The 20,647-nt window shown below is 48.2% G+C and overlaps 1 protein-coding gene across 7 annotated transcripts in view; it reads left to right on the top strand.

Annotated features, from left to right (window-relative positions):
- The first annotated feature begins 4,867 nt into the window (after window positions 1–4,867).
- Window positions 4,868–20,647, top strand: part of LOC144608159 (CTD nuclear envelope phosphatase 1-like) — a 54,650-nt gene continuing 38,870 nt past the window's right edge. For 6 of the 7 annotated variants that reach the window (XR_013549176.1, XR_013549177.1, XR_013549175.1 and 3 more), the window contains exons 1-2: window positions 4,868–5,167; window positions 19,115–19,181. Coding sequence is in view for 3 of the 7 variants with exons in the window: in XM_078425599.1 (XP_078281725.1) it covers window positions 5,066–5,167; window positions 19,115–19,181 (169 nt within the window). In the remaining 4 variants the exon portion in view is untranslated. The other variant, XR_013549178.1, reaches the window with a different exon arrangement.

The following is a 20,647-nucleotide window of genomic DNA, read 5'->3' as shown; positions in this document are numbered from 1 at the left end:
ATCCAAAGTAACGGTTTAACTCGTCTGCCATTTCTTTGTTCCCCATAATAAATTCCCCTGCTTCTGTCTTCAAGGGACCCACATTTGCCTTGACTATTTTTTTCCTCTTCACGTACCTAAAAAAACTTTTGCTATCCTCCTTTATATTATTGGCTAGTTTACCCTCGTACCTCATCTTTTCTCCCCGTATTGCCTTTTTAGTTAACTTTTGTTGCTCTTTAAAAGAGTCCCAATCCTCTGTCTTCCCACTCTTCTTTGCTATGTTATACTTCCTCTCCTTAATTTTTATGCTGTCCCTGACTTCCCTCGTCAGCCACAGGTGTCTCTTACTCCCCTTAGTGTCTTTCCACCTCTTTGGAATAAATTGATCCTGCAACCTCTGCATTATTCCCAGGAATACCTGCCATTGCTGTTCTACCGTCTTCCCTGCTAGGGCCTCCTTCCAATCAATTTTGGCCAGCTCCTGCCTCATGCCTCTGTAATCCCCTTTGCTATACTGTAATACCGACACTTCCGATTTTCCCTTCTGTCTTTCCATTTGCAGAGTAAAACTTATCATGTTGTGATCACTGCCTCCTAATGGCTCTTTTACCTCTAGTCCCCTTATCAGATCAGGATCATTACACAACACTAAATCCAGAATTGCCTTCTCCCTGGTAGGCTCCAGTACAAGCTGTTCTAAGAATCCATCTCGAAGGCACTCTACAAACTCTCTTTCCTGGGGTCCATTTCCAACCTGATTTTCCCAGTCTACCTGCATGTTGAAATCTCCCATAACCACCGTAGCATTACATTTTTGACACGCCAATTTTATCTCCTGATTCAACTTGCACCCTATGTCGAGGCTACTGTTTGGGGGCCTATAGATAACTCCCATTAGGGTCTTTTTACCCTTACAATTTCTCATTTCTATCCATACTGATTCAACATCTCCTGATTCTATGTCACCCCTTGCAAGGGAATGAATATCATTCCTTACCATCAGAGCAACCCCACCCCCTCTGCCCACCTGTCTGTCTTTTCTATACGTTGTGTACCCCTGAATATTCAGTTCCCAGCCCTGGTCCTCTTGTAACCATGTCTCAGTGATCCCTACAACATCATACTTGCCCATGACTAACTGAGCCTCAAGCTCATCCACTTTATTTTTTATACTACGCGCATTTAAGTACAACACTTTAACTTCTGTATTTACCTCCTCTCTCACATCGTTCACAATTGGCCCTGCCCTTAATTTCTTTTCCGCTCTAGAACTTCTGTTCCCATTCTTCCGAGAGTCTTTTGCAATATCTCCTGTATTCCCTTTGACCTCATCTTCATATTCACAATTTGTTAACCCCTCCCCCCCACTACTTAGTTTAAAGCCACAGGTGTCACACTAGCAAACCTGCCTGCCAGAATGTTTGTCCCCCTGCTGTTAAGATGCAACCCGTCCCTTTTGTACAAGTCACCCCTAGCCCAGAAGAGATCCCAGTGGTCCAGAAATCTAAATCCCTGCTCTCTGCACCAGCCCCTCAGCCATAAATTCATACCCTCTATCTCTCTGTTCCTGGCCTCACCAGCACGAGGTACCGGTAGCAGTCCAGAGATAACCACCTTCGACGTCCTACTTCTCAGCGCTTTTCCCAACTCTCTAAACTCCCGCTGTAGCACCTCCTTCCTCTTCCGCCCGACGTCATTCGTGCCCACGTGCACAACGACTTCAGGTTGATCGCCTTCCCTCACTAGGATTTTCTGAAGCCGGTCTGTGATGTGTTGAACCCTGGCACCAGGGAGGCAACAGACCATCCTCAAGTCCCTCCTGCTGCCACAGAATCTTCTGTCCGTCCCTCGGACTATGGAGTCACCGACCACTACGGCTCTTCCAGACTTCGGTCTCCCCTGTCGTGTATCCTTGCCAACAGGTCCGCCACTCGGACTGGAAACGTCTTCTGCCCCGACAGTTCCCAAGAGGGTATACCTATTTGCAATAGGCACAGCCACTGGGGTGTCCTGTAGTCCACGTCCACTCCCCCCGGAAACAGTCTCCCACCTTCGCTCGACCTGGACCCTTGGCGTGACAGCCTCACAATAGGTCCTGTCGAGGAAACTCTCGCATTCCCGGATGGCCCTGAGGTCATCCAACTGCCTCTCCAACTCCACCACACGTCCCTTCAGGAGCTGCACCTGGACACAGTTCTTGCAGGTGTAGCTCCCAGAAGCTCCCGCGACGTCCCTGTCTTCCCACATCCTGCAGGAAACACACCGCACCAACTTTTCCGCCATCACCTTGTGCCTATAACCAGCTCTGGCTTAAAACAATGGTATCCTCCTCACCTCAGCCTCCTCGCCGAAGACTCGCACTTTTCTCACTGGGCACTTCCCTCACTGGGCTGCACCTGAACAGGGCTGCACCCTTTTGCAAGTATTGCTTATATTACCAATTAAATTGCCTGATTGTCCAATTTACCTGACTTCTCACTTAAACTAGCACTTACTTTAATGCTCAGCCAACGGGCGTCCTTGCTCTGCTCCCGGACTTTTGAAATTGACTACTAGCTTCCTTTTGGCGCTCTTTTTAAACTGCCTGCTCAACTGTGATTGGCACTTACTTTAGTCCCATATTTCTATTTTTACCCCCTTCATCCCCACCGTCCTATTACACCCGTACACCTCCCCAAGCTTTACATTTCACGCCTCCTCTCCTTCTGACACATTCTCACCTTTTCATCTCTAGCCTTTGTCACTTACTCCACAATCACCCCCTCACTTTATCCACCCAACACTTGCTAAGCTTTGCCTCAACCCACCTCACTTTCCCGAGTCGGGGGGGTCGAGTGGGTGAGGGGGGGATGGGGGTGGGGGGGTGAAGGAGGGGGGGGGTCGAGTGGATGGAGGGGAGGGTGGGGGTAGGAGGGGAGTGGGGGTGGGGGTAAAAGAGAGTGGGGGTGGGGGGGAAGGGGGGCAGGGGAGAGTGGGGGTGGGGAAGAGGGGAGAGTGGGGAGGGGTGGGAGAGGAAAGAGTGGGGTGGGGGGCAAAGGGGGGGTGGGGGAGGAGAGAGTGGTGGGGAGGGGGTGGGGGGATGGGTGTGGGGGGGGGAGAGAGTGGGGGTGGGAGGGAGAGTGGGGGTGGGGAGGAGGGCAGGGTAGGGGTGGGGAGGAGGGAAGAGTGTGGGTGGGAAGGAGGGAAGATTGGGGGTGGGGGGAGTGTGGTGCGGGCAGGGAGAGTGGGAGGGGGGATTTGGGGGGGAGGGGAGGGGGAGGGAGGAATAGGGGTGCGGAGGGGGAAATGGGGGTGGAGACAGGGCTGGGGGAGTGGGGATAGGGGAGGGGCAAGTGGGGAAGGGGCAAGTGGGGGTGGGGGCAGGGGCAAATGGGGGTGTGTAGGGGGGATGGAGTGGGTCAGTGGGGGCAGGACGGGGGGATAAGGGGGATTGAGTGGGGGGTTGAGGTTGCTACACCAATACAGGAGAGGCTTTGGCTCCAGGGCCCACTCACTCACACCCTCTCCCCTTCCCTGTCCCCTCTCTACGAGGAATGGGCCCAACGGGTCCGCTTGGTCTAGTTTATCATAAATATTTTGCTTTGATGCACTGTGTGGTGTGAATGCACAACAGGAGATACAGGGTCTCGACCTGAACTGTCACCCATTCCTCTCTCCAAGATGCTGCCTGACCTGCTGAGTTACTCCAACATTTTGTGATACCTTCGATTTAGAAACATAGAAAATAGGTGCAGGAGTAGGCCATTCGGCCCTTTGAGCCTGCACCGCCATTCAATATGATCATGGCTGATCATCCAGCTCAGTAGCCTGAACCTGCCTTCTCTCCATACCCCCTGATTTGTACCGGCATCTGCAGTTATTTTCCTACGCAGGAGATATTAAAGATTTAAGATTGATCATCGTCCTCAATCCTAGAACATAGAACAGTACAACACAGGAGCAGACCCCACAATGTTGCCAAGACCAACTCTTATCTGCCTGCAGATGATCCATGTCCCTCCATTCCCTGAATATCCATGCGCTTATCCTAAAGCTTCTTAAACACCACCCCAGCAGCACGTTCCTGACAGCCCAATGTTCACCCTCTCACCTTCCAGCTGATCCTGAGGTGCAACGTACTGTCTTTCCATCTGAGCCTCTCATAATTTCCCATATTTCTCGCAATTTTCCCCCCAACCTCCAACCCCCAACCCCCACCCCCCACCCCCAACCCCCACCCCCCAACCCCCCAACCCCCACCCCCCAACCCCCAACCCCCACCCCCCAACCCCACCCCCCAACCCCCAACCCCCACCCCCAACCCCCACCCCCACACCCCACCCCCCAACCCCCAACCCCCAACCCCCAACCCCACCCCCAACCCCACCCCCCAACCCCCAACCCCCACCCCCCAACCCCCACCCCCCACCCCCACCCCCCACCCCCCACCCCCCAACCCCACCCCCCAACCCCCACCCCCACACCCCCAACCCCCAACCCCCCACCCCCCAACCCCCACCCCCACCCCCCAACCCCCACCCCCCAACCCCCAACCCCCACCCCCCACCCCCCAACCCCCACCCCCCACCCCCAACCCCCAACCCCCAACCCCCAACCCCCAACCCCACCCCCCACCACTCGTCACATTGAGCAATTATCAACATTTTAAGGGATGATTTTGCCCGACCTGTCCCACCTCGCTCTCCCCTTCCCTGCCCCCTCCTGTCCAGTCCCGCTGGGTCCTGCCCTGCCTCGCCCCCCCTCCCTTACCCATCCCAGCCCCCTCCCCCCTCCCCTTGCCCAGTCACGGCGCCGTCTGATCAGCTGCTGCGCCGGGGGGGGGGGGGGGGGGGGCGGGTCGGCTCAGCGCCGAGGACGTTGCCTTTAAGAGCGGGCGGGCCCTTTAAGGAGCGGCGTGAAGATGGCGGCGGTGGTGGCGGCGGCGATGATGATGATGTGATGGGCGAGCGGGGCCCGGACCTGAGGCCGAGCGGACTGGCGGGCGGTGCCGGTGCCGGTGCCGGGGTCTGAGCCGCTCCCGGCCCCCGCTCTCCGGCTCCGCTCTCCGGCCCGGCCCGGCCCCCCCCCCCCCCCCCCGCCCGCGATGCTGAGCAAGTATTTCCTGATGGGTCTCCGCAGCTTCGTGTGGTTCACCGTGACTGTGTGGAGCGTCTGTGTGGAGACGGCGCGGAGACACCTGCGCTCGGTGAGTGCCCGGCCGGCCGGGGGGGGGGGGGGGCAAGGTGGGGGGGGGTGGTGTGGGGTGGGGGGGGGGGGTGTGGGGTGGGGGGGGGGGGTGTGGGGTGGGGGGGGGGGGTGTGGGGTGGGGGGGGGGGGGGGTGGTGTGGGGGGCTGTGGTGTGGGGGGGGGTGGTGTGGGGGGCTGTGGTGTGGGGGGGGGCTGTGGTGTGGGGGGGGGCTGTGGTGTGGGGGGGTGGTGTGGGGGGCTGTGGTGTGGGGGGCTGTGGTGTGGGGGGGGGGTGTGGGGGGCTGTGGTGTGGGGGGGGCTGTGGTGTGGGGGGCTGTGGTGTGGGGGGGGTGGTGTGGGGGGGGGTGGTGTGGGGGGCTGTGGGGGGGGGGTGGTGTGGGGGGCTGTGGTGTGGGGGGGGGTTGTGTGGGGGGGCTGTGGTGTGGGGGGGGTGGTGTGGGGGGCTGTGGTGTGGGGGGGGGCTGTGGTGTGGGGGGGTGGTGTGGGGGGCTGTGGTGTGGGGGGGGCTGTGGTGTGGGGGGGGGGTGGTGTGGGGGGCTGTGGTGTGGGGGGGGGTTGTGTGGGGGGGCTGTGGTGTGGGGGGGGTGGTGTGGGGGGCTGTGGTGTGGGGGGGGGCTGTGGTGTGGGGGGGGGGGCTGTGGTGTGGGGGGGGTGGTGTGGGGGGCTGTGGTGTGGGGGGGGCTGTGGTGTGGGGGGGGTGGTGTGGGGGGGGGGCTGTGGTGTGGGGGGGGGGGCTGTGGTGTGGGGGGGGGGGGGGGCTGTGTGGAGCGTCTGTGTGGAGGCGGCGCGGAGACACCTGCGCTCGGTGAGTGCCCGGCCGGGGGTGGGGGGGGGGGGGCTGTGGGGGCAAGAGGTCCAGAGGCCGGGAAGCGGGAGAACAGGGAGGGAGGAGGAGGAGGGGAGATAAGGAAGGTCCTTGGGATAGGTGGTGGGGTGCGGGGGATTTGATGGAGAATGTTTGGTGGGGGAGGCAGGAGATCTGGTGGAGGGGGAGGGGGGGGGTTATAGAGCAGGAGAAGGGGATATAAGATCAGTGAGGAATGAGCAGATTGGAAAATGTGTGGAAATAATTAGGGGTGTGTGGGAGTTGAATGCAAGGGACTGATGGATGGGGAGGACAATTAGATACTGGGAAGGTTTGGAGATGGGGGCCTGATGTGAGGGTAGGAGAGGTGCTAGAAATGAGAAAAGGGGGAGTAGTGTACTGAGATATGAGATGAAGACTAGGTTGAGAAGTATGTAATGTGGGTAGTAATCTGGGAGATCAGGGAGGAAGTGGGTTGCTGTGGTGATGGAATTGGTGTGGATAGGTAATTAGTCCAAATGGTGGAAAACCACAGGGAATGGAAGAGCTGGAGAGGAGAAGGGGAAGGAATGTAATGTTCCAGATGGGTTTGCATCTAAAACGAGTGTTATAAATATAATTATTTATGTTGTTGAGTCTTTTGCTAGATCAGCTTCCATATGAGTAATGTAGTTTAATGTAATTCAGACACCTATATTTAACTTGTATGTACTTGGAAGACCATCCTAAAATGTTTTTCAATACGGAGGCACTTCAGCGCTCTTAATAATTTGGTCATCTTCTCTATTGCTCCAATATTTGGATGGCTTTGTGTCCGTGTATTAGAAATGTAGTTCAATTTGGGCACCATGCGGTTTGATCCGAGTACACTCAGCAGTACGTTTTTTTTAATCTTCCAAACCTGAGCTGGAGCTTTTGAGCTGTGGAAATAGTTGAGGCTGTTGGAAACTGTGATCAAATTTAGAAGATGGATTTTTATATAATATGAACACTAATGTGCTATTAGTGTCCATACTATGATTTTCTCTATTAATTATTTAGTTGCGTATAGATATAAACATTTGTATGGAGATGTGCTGTATAAATGTGAGGTTATCCACTTTGGTGGTAAGAATAGGAAGGCAGAATATTATCTGAATGGTGTCACGTTCGGAAAAGGGGACGTGCAACGAGATCTGGGTGTCCTAGTGTATCAGTCATTGAAAGGAAGCATGGAGGTATAGCAGGCAGTGAAGAAAGCCAATGGAATGTTGGCCTTCATAATAAGAGGAGTTGAGTATAGGAGCAAAGAGGTCCTTCTGCAGTTGTACAGGGCCCTAGTGAGACCGCACCTGAAGTACTGTGTGCAGTTTTGGTCTCCAAACTTGAGGAAGGATATTCTTGCTATTGAGGGCGTGCAGCATAGGTTCGCTAGGTTAATTCCCGGAATGGCAGGACTGTCGTATGTTGAAAGACTGGAGCGACTAGGCTTGTGTACTCTGGAATTTAGGATGAGAGGGGATCTTATCGAAACATATGTGCCACTGAGATTATTGCACAAATAATAAGTAGAGGTGATATTTTGGAATAGATGAATGGGAGTGCAGTTAATTGTGTTGGTAGTGCAACCTATTGGTGGAATTCCTGCAGATTCATTGGAAGAGCGCATTTCTGATCGTGCTTGGGAGAGTTGCTCAGAGATGCAAGAGAAAGAGATAAAATCAATCCCTGGAACTTTGTGACGGGTCATTGAACTGTCCACTGTAGCTGTGTGACTCGGGAAAGGCATCGATTGGTTTCTCTATATTAAATTAAACAATTGAGTGTAGGGGAATAGTTGTAGTAAGTAGAACTGTGTCTGAAAAAGGGTCTCAACCCAAAACTTCACCCATTCCTTCTCTCCAGAGATGCTGCCTGACCCACTGAACAAAAGCTCCAGCTTTTTGTGTCTATCTTCAATTTAAACCAGCATCTGCAGTTCCTTCTTGCACATGTATCTGTTTTGAATTTGCATCGAGAAGAGTGGATGGAAATTAAATAAGAAGACCTGATACTTTAAATTGTGAACAGTCTCCAAATATATTGCTCATCATTCCCCATATGTTATGCAATGTTCTGTTAGGCAGATGCCCATGTGTCAGATTTTTTTAATAGAAAGGTGAAATCAAAATTTAATTTGGGAATTTTAGGTCAGCAACTAAAGGAAGATGTTCATAAATTGGCATTGTGAGATCCTAATAAATTTATAACATACTTTTAAATAATTGGATTTGCACATTAGGACACCCAAATCGTGTGGATTGGGCAAGAAAATGTAATCTCTATTCAATGCTAATTCGTTTTATTTTTGGTTCGAATTGCTGGATTTTTTCTATTTCATTTATTTCATTTATTTTTAAGAATGAATAAATCAACCAGGAGCGTAAGTTTTTCCATATTTGCAGCAAGCAGTAACTTTGCATGGATGTAAATCATCAAATATTATCAGTTAAATGTGCCATTTACCCTTTTAATATACTTTTTCTTCCTCATCTTCATCCATTGTTTTTCTCGAAAGAAATAATATGATCCCTCAGCCTCTCCTTCTGCAGGAGCCACTTAGTCCTCTAATTGCTGTGAGTCTAAATTTAGCTCTCACTGCCAGCATGCTTTTAAAATGCTGCAAGACACATTTGTTTTGCCAAAGCGGCTGCTACTTGCAGATAGCTCAACGATTGAGGTGGCAAGGATCAATATCCCGGAATCTCTGGTCACTTGTAGCATGAGAGGGTTCACAATAAAATACTGTGGAGATTGATGTGGGAATTGCAATAAGCAAACTAATGGCCTTATCCAACCAGACATGATCGTTGATTCCATATAGAAGTGGTTCTCGTACCCCTATCTTCCCCTCCCCCTTAAAAAAAAAATTAAAATCTCAATGCCTCGGACTCTGTCTCATTCACTGAGTGCGACCATTGACATTTTAACCCTGTATGTGTTTCTTCTGCTTCCATTTTGAAATCTCTGGTATTTAGTCATGTCTCTATATCCCCATGTACCAGATCTCTTGTCACTGGATATGCATTGCTTCTATTTAATATGTGCTACTTTTATCCTTTTGAACTTTGTCAAAATAATCATAATTTCCTTCAATTTTGGCATTGCACATCCCCTATTTTAACTGCATCCTATTTAAATCTATTTAAGCTCTGGAATTTTTATTGCTTCTCTACCATTTTAAGATGTTCCTTACAATCTATCTTAGTATCTCCTTGTGTATCTAGTTTAGTTTAATTTATAGTCATGTGTACCGAGGTACAGTGAAAAGCTTGGTGCTGTTTTGTTTGAAATATTTTCCGCATTAAAATTCTCATAGGATGCTAGTTGTTCCAAAAAAAGCACTCTCTCAATTTTCTTAGGATTTTGTATTTTCCCCCTTGAATATCAATTGGAGTACTGCAATAGTCTTTGAGAGCCTTGGACTGAGAGGGTAAAATTAAGACAGGGTGCCTATTCTAATACACAATCAGGGAAAGCATCTGTGCAAATTTGAAGGCTGGAATTGGGCTTGTCCTCCATGATTGAATATTATACTGACAACCTGCCTGCCACCTTGAGCATTTGTCAAATCACTCATTATCGTCCTCAATTGGTGTGTGATTTTGCTTTTTTGTTTTGTTTTGGGGTGAGAGTATTAGTTCATTGTTGTCATGTGTACCAAGATACAGTGAGATCCTTTGTGTTAGCCAGACAAATTATACCATACATCAGATAGTGCAAAAGGATTTTATAAAAAAAAGCGAAGTATGGTGTTACACCTACAGAGAAAGTGCAGATAGAAATATTGCTATGGCCGCAACAAGGTAGATTGGAAGATTGTGAGATTCTCTTGCATAGCATCCGATAGATCTATTCAAGAGGTAGTGAGGGAAAGGTTAGTGGACAGAATAGGCAGGTGAAAGGAAGAGAGCGAGGAAGGAGGGTTGGATTAAACTGCTTGTATTTTAATGCAAGGGGCCTGACGGGGAGGGCAGATGTGCTTAGGACATGGATAGGTACGAGTGACTAGGACGTTGTAGCCATTACTGAAACCTGGTTAAGGGAGGGGCAGGACTGCAGCTCAATGTTCCGGGGTATAGGAGCTTCAGGAGAGACAGGGTCAAGGGAAAAAGAGGAAAGGGGTTGCATTGTTGGTTAAGGAGGATGCCATGGCAGTGGTCAGAGGTGACATTACGAACGGTTCGTTCAGTGAGGCTATATGGATGGAGCTGAGGAACAAGAAAGGGATGATCACCTTCTTATACTACTGGTTGCTCCACTGCGATTTCTCTTCGAGGTATGTCCACTTTGAAGAAGTTACCCGAAACGTCACCCATTCCTTCTCTCCCGAGATGCTGCCTGACCTGCTGAGTTACTCCAGCATTTTGTGAATAGATGATCACCTTGTTGGCGGTGTACTACAGACCCCCAAATAGTCACCAGGAATTAGAAGAACAAATATGCCAGGAGATTACAGACAGCTGCATGTCAAATAAGGTTGTTGTGGGAGGGGATTTTAATTTTCCCAATATTGACTGGGGAAAATCATACTGTGAAGGGTTTAAATGGGGTGCAATTCCTCAAACGTGTTCTGGAGAGTTTTCTCAAGCAATATGTGGAGGCCCCCACACATGAGAGAGCAACACTGGATCTAGTATTGGGAAATTGGGACGGGCAAGTTAATGAAGTGTTTGTGGAGGAGCCTTATGAGACCAATGGCCACATAGTTATGGATCGGGACAGAGAGGGTCCACGTGTTAAAATGCTCAATTGGGGTAAGGCCGACTTTGAGGGTATGAGAGAAGGTCTCGCTCAAGTTGACTGAAGCAGGTTATTTGAGGGGAAAGGAACATCAGCCAAGTGCTGACAAAAGCTCAGGATATTTATGTCCCCTTTAGAGTGAAGGGCAAAGCAGGCAAAAGTAAGGAAGCTTGGCTGATGAGGGAAATTGAGGCATTGGTCAGAAACAAGAAGGATGCATGGGTCAGGTATAGGCAGCTGGGATCAAGTGCATCCCTGGAGGAGTTTTGGAAACTAAGGAGTGAACTGAAAAAGGAGATCAGAAGGGCAAAAAGGGGCAAGGAGATAGCTTTGGTATGTAGAATTAAGGACAATCACAAAAGAGTTTATAAATACATAAGAGGTAAAAGGGTAACTAGAGAGAATGGTACCTCTCAGGAATCAAACCTGTCACCTCAGTGTGGAGCCACAGGAGATGGGCAAGGTCCTCTGAGTATTTCCCTTCTGTATTTACTGAGGAGAAAGAAAGTTGAACGGAGGAACTTGCGGCAGTCAATGGAAGTGTCTTGAGAGCAGTAAGTGTTATTGTCGAAGAAGTACTGAAGGTACTATCATGTATGAAGGTAGACAAATCTCCAGGGCCTGATACAGTATATCCGAGGATTTGAATGCGCGAAGTATAAAAAGTACAGTGGATGAGCTTGAGGCTCAGTTAGATATTGGCAAGTATGATGTTGTGGGGAATTACAGAGACATGGCTGCAAGAGTACCAGTGCTGGGAGTTGAATATTCAGGGGTATACGATCTATCGAAAAGACAGACAGGTGGGCAGAGGAGGTGGGGTCGCTCTGTTGGTAAGGAATGATATTCAGTCCCTGCAAGGGTTGACATAGAATCAGGAGATGTAGAATTATTATGGACAAAACTGAGGAATTGTAATGGTAAAAAAACCCTAATGGGAGTTATCTACAGGCCCCCAAACAGTAGCCTGGATATAGGGTGCAAGTTGAATCAAGAGTTAAAATTGGCGTGTCGCAAAGGGAATGCAATAGTGTTTATGGGAGATTTCAACTTGCAGGTAGACTGGGCAAATCAGCTTGGTAATGGACCCCAAGAAAGGGAGTTTGTGGAGTGCCTTCGAGATGGATTCTCAGAGCAGCTTTTACTGGGGCCTACCCGGGAGAAGGCAATTCTGGATTTAGTGTTGTGTAATGAACCAGATTTGATAAGGGAACTCAAGGTTTAGATTTTAGATTTTTAGGTTTAGAGATACAGTGCGGAAACAGGCCCTTCGGCCCACCGGGTCTGCGCCCAGCGATCCCCACACATTAACACTATCCTACACCCATTAGGGACATTTAAAAAAAAAACATTTGCCCAGCCAATTAACCTACATACCTGTACGTCTTTGGAGTGTGGGAGGAAACTGATGATCTCGGAGAAAACCCACGCAGGTCACGGGGAGAATGTACAAACTCCGTACAGACGGTGCCCGTAGTCAGGATCGAACCTGAGTCTCCGGCGCTGCAACTCTACCGCTGCGCCACCGTGCCGCCGGTTAAAGAGCCATTAGGAGGCAGTGATCATAATATGATAAGTTTTAATCTACAATTGGAGAGGGAGAAGGGAAAATCGAAGTGTCACTATTGCAGTTGAGCAAGGGGGACTATGGAGGTATGAGAGAGGAGCTGACCAGAGTTGACTGGAAAGAGACCCTAGCAGGGAAGACGGTGGAACAACAATGGCAGGCATTTCTGGGAATAATACAGAAGGTGCAGGATCAGTTCATTCCAAAGAGGATGAAAGATTCTAAGGGGAGTAAGAGGCGACCGTGGCTGATAAGGGAAGTCAAGGACAGTATAAAAATAAAAGAGAAGTAAACCTAGCAAAGATGAGTGGGAAGCCAGAGGATTGGCACTCTTTTAAAGAGCAATAGATAACTAAAAAGGCAATACGGGGAGAAAAGATGAGGTACGAAGGTAAGCTAGCCAAGAATATAAAGGAGGATAGTAAAATCTTCTTTAGCTATGTGAAGAGGAAAAAACTAGTTAAGACAAATGTGGGTCCCTTGAAGACAGAAGCATGTGAATTTATTATGGGGATCAAGGAAATGGCAGGCGAGTTGAACATGTACTTTGGATCTGTCTTCACAAAGGAAGACACAAATAATCTCCCAGATGTACTAGTGGACAGAGGTCCTAGGGTGACAGAGGAACTGAAGGAAATTAACATTAGGCAGGAAATGGTGTGGGGTAGGCTGATGGGACTGAAGGCTGATAAATCCCCGGGACCTGATGGTCTGCATCCCAGGGTACTTAAGGAAGTGGCTCTAGAAATCGTGGATGCATTGTTGATCATTTTTCAATGTTCTAAAGATTCAGGATCAGTTCCTGTGGATTGGAGGGTAGCTAATGTTATCCCACTTTTTAAGAAAGGAGGAGAGAGAAAATGGGAAATTATAGACCAGTTAGCCTGACATCAGTGGTGGGAAAGATGCTGGAGTCAATTATAAAAGAAGAAATTGCGGAACATTTGGATAGCAGTAACGGGATCGTTCCGAGTCAGCGTGGATTTACGAAGGGGAAATCATGCTTGACTAATCTTCTGGAATTTTTGAGGATATAACTAGGAAAATGGACAAGGGAGAGCCAGTGGATGTAGTATACCTGAACTTTCAGAAAGCCTTCGACAAGGTCGCACACAGGGGATTAGTGGGTGAAATTAGAGCAGATAGTATTGGGGGTAGGGTACTGACATGGATGGAAAATTGGTTGGCAGACAGGATACAAAGAGTAGGGATTAACGGGTCCCTTTCAGAATGGCAGGCAGTGATTAGTGGGGTACCGCAAGGCTCGGGCCTGGGACCGCAGCTATTTACAATATACATTAATGACTTGGATGAAGGGATTAAAAGTAACATTAGCAAATTTGCAGATGACACAAAGCTGGGTGGCAGTGTGAACTGCGAAGAGGATGTTGGGTGGTTGAAGGGTGACTTGAACAGGTTGAGTGAGTGGGCAGATGCATGGCAGATGCAGTATAATAATGTAGATAAATGTGAGGTTATCCACTTTGGCGGCAAAAACAAGGAGGCAGATTATTATCTCAATGGTGTCAGATTAGGTAATGGGGAAGTGCAATGAGACCCTGGTGTCCTTGTACACCAGTCACTGAAAGTATGCGTGAAGGTACTGCAGGCAGTGAAGAAAGCCAATGGCATGTTGGCCTACATAACGACAGGATTTGAGTATAGGAGTAAAGAGTTCCATTTGCAGTTGTATAGGGCTCTGGTGAGAGCACATCTGGAGTATTGTGTGCAGTTTTGGTCTCCTAATTTGAGGAAGGACATCCTTGCTATTGAGGCAGTGCAGCGTAGGTTCACAAGGTTCATCCCCGGGATGGCAAGACATATGAGGAAAGATTGGAAAAACTGGGCTTGTATTCACTGGAGTTTAGAAGGATGAGAGGGGATCTTATAGAGGGGATCTCATTAGAAGGATGAGAGGGTCACAAGGTGGGCATCACACTGGTGGACCTCACCGCCGCCTATGATACAGTGTGGCACCAGGGCCTGATCTTGAAGCTCCTCCACCCCATCCCTGACCGTCATTTAGTGCGGTTCCTTGCCAACATCCTTGCCAACCGCAATTTTGTACTCAAGACCAGCGACGGACAATCTAGCCAACTGCGACGCCTAAGAAACGGAGTCCCCCAAGGCTCGGTACTGGCCCCCATGCTCTTCAATCCCTATATCAGTGATCTGCCGCGCACGACCTTGCGCCAGTATGGATACGCAGATGACTTGGCCCTACTGCACTCGGACAGGAGTTGGTCAAATGTGGAGGATGTGCTCTCGGCGGATATGGAACTTGTCGCAGGCTACCTTAAGACCTGGAGACTGAAACTGAGTGTTGCAAAAACCACCACAACGGCCTTTCACCTGAACAACCAGGAAGCTCAACACCAGTTAACCGTCACCCTCAATAGGTCACCCCTACCCTACAACCCATTTCCTACATACCTCGGGGTGAAACTAGATCGGCAGCTGACCTACAAGCAACACCTTGAAGCTCTCCGTGCTAAAGTCTCGGCACGCAACAACCTCCTGCATTGCTTGGCCGGATCGTCATGGGGCGCCTGGACATTTACTCTCCGAACCAGTGCTCTTGCACTAGTGTACAGCGCCACTGAGTACGCTGCCCCAGCATGGTGCCGCAGCGCTCATACCAGCAAGCTAAACGCCACCCTCAACGACAATGCGGATCATCACTGGCTGCCTACGCCTTACTCCGACAGATCACCTGCTGGTGCTCGCAGGTATCGCACCCGCCAAGCTTCGCAGAGAGTTCTTCACTCATAGGCTGGTGTGCAAGGCCCCATCGGACGCCAAACATCCTTTGTACCACCTCGCCCAGGATTCACAGCAACTGGGACCTCAACGCCTGTCATCTCGTCGCCCTTTCTCTCGCCATGCAGCGACCCTCTGTGGCTCCGGTTTCAACATACTGGAAGCATGGAGAACCAGCTGGGAACAGACATCGCGACCTCCTCAATTCACTGTCGCACCGAACACCACAGCCCCAGCCGGCTCGGCCATGCCCCGCAAAGAGTGGGTCGCCCTGAACCGGCTCCGCACAGGGGTCGGCCAGTTCAATGCCAACATGCATCGTTGGGAGTTACGTTCATCAGCAGCCTGCGTGTGTGGAGCAGACCAGCAAACAGCGCAGCACGTTATTTTCGATTGCGCTGTCCTCCGCCCCCCTGGTGGAGGGGTAGACCTCACGGCCCTTGACAACAGCACATTGCACTGGCTACAGCGCCTGGAGGGCGTTACATAATTTCTGCTGCCCCAAACGCAAGAATAAGATAGAGACTTATAAAAGGACTGGACAAGCTAGATGTAGGAAAAATGTTCCCAATGTTGGGGGAGTCCCGAACCAGGAGCCACAGTCTAAGAATAAAAGGGAGGCCATTTAAAACTGATGTGAGAAGAAACTTTTTCACCTAGAGAGTTGTGGAATTCGCTGCCACAGAAGGCAGTGGAGGCCAATTCCCTGGATGAGTTTAAAGGAGAGTTAGATAAAGCTCTAGGAGCTAGAGGAATCTAGGGATATGGGGAGACGGCAGGCACAGGTTACTGATTGTGGATGATCAGCCATGATCACAATGAATGGCGGTGCTGGCTCGAAGGGCCAAATGGCCTCTCCCTGCATGTTTCTATGAAGTTGCAGCAGTGGCCAACAATTGCCACAAGTATGGACTAAAACTTGCTAGCAAGAGTTCTGCAAACCAGCAGGATCCTTATCTTTATGCAGAAGCTGTGTTGCACTGGTGATTTTGGTTTCCATTAGTCTCCCTGTTACAAGGATAAGGTGGAAAATCACCCAGAAGAACCTCCATTCCATTGCGAGAGGAAAGGCAAAGCACCATTTGGATGGTGCCTCTGTATACAGAATTGAACCTTGTTATCCTTCGGGATTAACCTTTCTAGAAAAGCACGTGGAAGTGCAAGGAATAGATTTATATGAATCACATACAGGCAGATGAGATTAGTTTAATTTATCATTTTTAACACACACATTGTGGACCAAACTGCCCATTCCTGCACTGTGTTCTATATTCTAAGTTATGCTGGAAGTAATGTAGGAATAATAATGCCTCAACGGAGGTGGAATTTTGTAATGCACCACTTCTGAGAAACAATTCAACATTGGAAGGAGGGAAAAAAAGGGGGATAAATAGAATTCTGCTTCATTCTGTTGCTGTATGTGTCGTGCTGAAATTATTTTTACCATTCTACTTATCTTCCTCTTTCTGAGAGTTAGATTCAAAGTTTATTTGCTCTAGATAGAATGAATGGAACAGAGTGAATTGCACTTCAACGTTTGAAGTGATCAGAAGCTCTTCTATCAGAGGTCCCCAGTAAAAACATTTTTAAAGAACAACCTGTAACTTGCATCTGAAATGTGTAGTTGTGACTGAGGTATTGCTAATCTTTGCAGCAATATAAATGGTGCTATGCCTTTCTTCCCACAATGTACTGAAAGCATGCAGATGTTATGCTGCCTACACTATTTCGACCTGTTTAGTTTCATGTAGCGCAGAAACAGGCTTTTCAGCCCACCGAGTCCTCACCGATCAGCGATCCACACATATTAACACTATCCTACACTCGGGACAATTTTTACACTTGTACCAAGCCAATTAACCTACAAACCTGTAAAGGTTAAATACCTGGGAGTCCACATCAAAGAGGATCTGACATGGGCAACGCAGATTGCCGCACTGGTGGGTAAGGCAAAGCAGCGCCTTTACCACCTTAGACAGCTGAGGAAATTCAGAGTCGCTGAGGATCCTTCATTGCTTCTATTCTGTAGAGAGCATCCTGTCCGGCCACATTACAGTCTGGTTTGGGAACAGCTCTGCCCAGGACAGGAAGGCCCTACAGAGAGTAGTGCGTTCGGCAGAAAGCACCATGGGAACTACACTCGCCCCCCTGCAGGACCTATACATCAGGAGGTGTAGATCGAGAGCAAGCAAGATTATGAGGGACCCCTGCCACCCCAGCAACAGACTGTTCCAGATGCTACGGTCAGGCAAGCGCCTCCGCTGTCACGCTGTGAAAACGCAGAGGATGAGATGGAGTTTCTTCCTACAGGCCATCAGGACTGTTAACTTTTATAACTCCAGGGACTAAATTTTGTCTTCTCTGTATTCACTTTAATTTATATGCTGTAACTGTAATTCTTTTTTTTGCACAATCCGCAGGCATTGCCATTTTCATTTCACTGCACATCGTGTATGTGTATGTGACAAATAAACTTGACTTGACTTGATCTTTAGAGTGTGGGAGGAAACCGAAGTTCTCGGAGAAAACCCATGCAAGTCGCGGGGAGATCGTACCTGGGTCTCTGGGACCTGGTTCTCTGGTCTTGTAAGCACTAACTCTACTGCTGCGCCACCATGCAGCCCCTAATTTTACTTGAACTTCTGAACTTGCTATGGAGTTTCAAACCATCTGTTCAAAGTCATTGCAGAATGCTGTATGGTATGAAATGTACTGATTGCTGCTAAAGCTTTTTTTGTTAGGAGCTTGAGAGGCGATTGCAATAAAAATTTAAACTTTATTGCAGGACTTAACAGGCTAGGTGCAGAAAGGATGTTTCCTCTGGCTGAGGAATCTAGAACTCGAGTGCACAGGTTTTGGTATAAGGAGTAAGCCGTTTAAGATTGAAATTAGGAGAATTTTTTGAGTCTGAGTGGTGATTCAGTATGTTTGAGTGACAACGCAATAAATCCTTGGATATTAAAGAAATTGCGATATAGGGATAGTGCAGGAAAATTGAGTTGAGTGAAAATATCAGTCATGATCCTAATGAATGATGGAACAAGATTAAAGTGGCAAGTGACCTACACTTGTTCCATGTGTCCCTATGATCTGGCTGAATCGACTGCATGTGCATGGCATACAGGTCTTTTTTTTAAGGTATAGCATTTTGATTGAAATTGAACTGCTGTGGGTCTGTATTCAACCACATTGGGTTGTCAGTTCTGTTCATACACGGCTTTGATTATGCCACGTGGGCTTTCATTAATTGTTCTGCTATCCTGCTTTGGACCAATAAACTAACCCACAAAATAAAATCCATCTAATATTGCTCAGCCATGGTCTTGTTGAATGACGGAACTGGCTTAAGAGGCCACATGGCCTACTCCCTGCTCCTATTTATGTTGTGTTATCTAAAATTAAAGTAAGTGTAGTTACGCAGAGTGAAGCAGCTGCAAACTGGTGGCCTGTCAGTTACTGGCATGTTGAATGTTGCACATGTGTGGAATGTAATCAACCCGTTAGGTACACTGACATATGGGCTAGCCAATTTGAATCTGACTCTTGGACCAGGATTATGCCCCCCAGTCTACTAAATCATGATTTGTGTTTTTGTGGACGTTTAACTTTAGCTAAGGCTCTCAGGCTGTGGAGAGACTGACATTCAGAACTTGGGCACACTGAGAGATGACAATGTGTACTTTTTATAGGTCAGGATTGGATTTGATTGGCATGAGACCAGATCTAATAACTACCTGAAAAGAAGAGTGTATGATGGGACATGCAGCTTCATTCAGAGGGCAAAACGGCAGAAATGCACACAATTTCACAGCTTGCCGTTCAGGCATTCTCCAATTGCAGTCTGCTTGTCATGACCCATAATGATGCTTGGCCTTCATGTCAGAAAATGAGATTGTATTGAGGACTTCCAACATATTATTGGATTTATCTCATGGTAATCTGTGAATGTTGGTGTGCATGTTCTAGCAAAATTATTACCAGGAAGAATGAGTAAATGAACGCAGGGGTATCCGGTATCCATCTTAACTAATGTTGTTAATTTTGTCTTGTAGATAATCCAATACCAGACAGTGCGCTATGACATTTTGCCTCTATCTCCTCTTTCTCGCATCAGAATAAGTAAGTACTAATGCAGTGATCCTTCAGTCTGAAGAAGGGTCTCGACCCGAAACATCACCCATTCCTTCGCTCCTGAGATGCTGCCTGACCTGCTGAGTTACTCCAGCATTTTGTGAAATAAACACAAAGGAACAAACACATACAAAATAGCAAGGAGCAGTACACCGTGGCAGCCATCGTCAGCGCCATCCAGAAACAGATGTGAGTAGACAGTCAGAACCTTTATCCCAGGGTGGAAGTGTCCAGTATCAGAGGGCACAGCTGGTAAGGTGAAAGGGAAAATGTAATGTTTTTTTTAACCCAGAGAGTGGTGGGGGTCTCAAACACACTGCCAGGGGTGGTGGTTGGTGCCATGTACGATAGTGGTGTTTGAGGCTTCTTGATAGGAAGTGCAGTGAATAGAGAGATGTGGATTATGTACTGGCAGATGAGATCCATTTGTCTTGGTGTCTTGTTCAGCATGAAAGTTGTGGGCTGAATAACTCATTCCAGTCCTGTTCCGTTGTATGTTTTGATGTTGTATTGTTCCATTTTCTCTGTAGAGTCTTAGGTTGTTAACGTGAGTGCTGAGAGTGAATGTCAGCAGACATTCATTAAAAATGAACCAAAGTCACGATATCTGAAAATCTAGTTTCAATCGAGAGATTTTCTAAATAAGGATCTGGAGTTAGTTGATTGGGTGATTTTTTTACCTGGAAATAATTTTTAATCTGAAAACATGGGAAAGGGCAAACCTGGATAAATAAACTAATTTGTGGCACGCTACGTTACTAAAATTGGGTTATTCATCAGCGAAAGTTTATTGGTCTCGGATGACTAATTATGGATCACAGATAAAAGTACAAGGATAGTACATAGTAACTATGGGTAAAGTAGAAATAAAAATTAATGGTTCAAAGGAAATTGAGTATAATAAGCAGATCAAGAGTTGCGCCACCTAGGGGTCAAGCCACTTACTGATCGAACCTTCGTCACCAGAACTGGAACGATCACATGACAGGGAGATGACAGTTGACAGTTGGAGATGACAGTTGACAGTTGGAGATTTGAAGCTCTGCTCGAGCCCTCTAGTGAACAAACGTGTGGCGCTCCTCTCAACAGCAACTAGCATCTAACTGTTCTAACTAAGCGTGCATGTTCAACTATTGTTTCATTAATAAAACCCGTTTGATTCACAACGCTTGGTTTACTAAATACTCTAATTGCTCATGTCGTCTGTTTGAATCTTATCCAATAATTTAGAATGTTATGTGTGTGTGTGATATCTTTGTTTGCATGATAGGAGAGATTTGATATGGAAGACTTTTGTTTCCTGTCAATTGCATTTCCTCGTTATATGAATTTTGGGAGTATAGATAGGATAGTGGCTTTATGCTCTATTATTCATGGAATGTGCATGAGCAATTAGGATCTAGATAAAGCTGAGTCTGATTAGAGAGCTCAGCTTTTATGCCAAGGTAATTTGT

This window comes from Rhinoraja longicauda, chromosome 30 (genome assembly GCF_053455715.1).
Source record: "Rhinoraja longicauda isolate Sanriku21f chromosome 30, sRhiLon1.1, whole genome shotgun sequence".
NCBI lineage: Eukaryota > Metazoa > Chordata > Chondrichthyes > Rajiformes > Arhynchobatidae > Rhinoraja > Rhinoraja longicauda.
The sequence above is the reverse complement of the archived record's forward strand: the minus strand, read 5'-3'. Positions and strand labels throughout refer to the sequence as shown.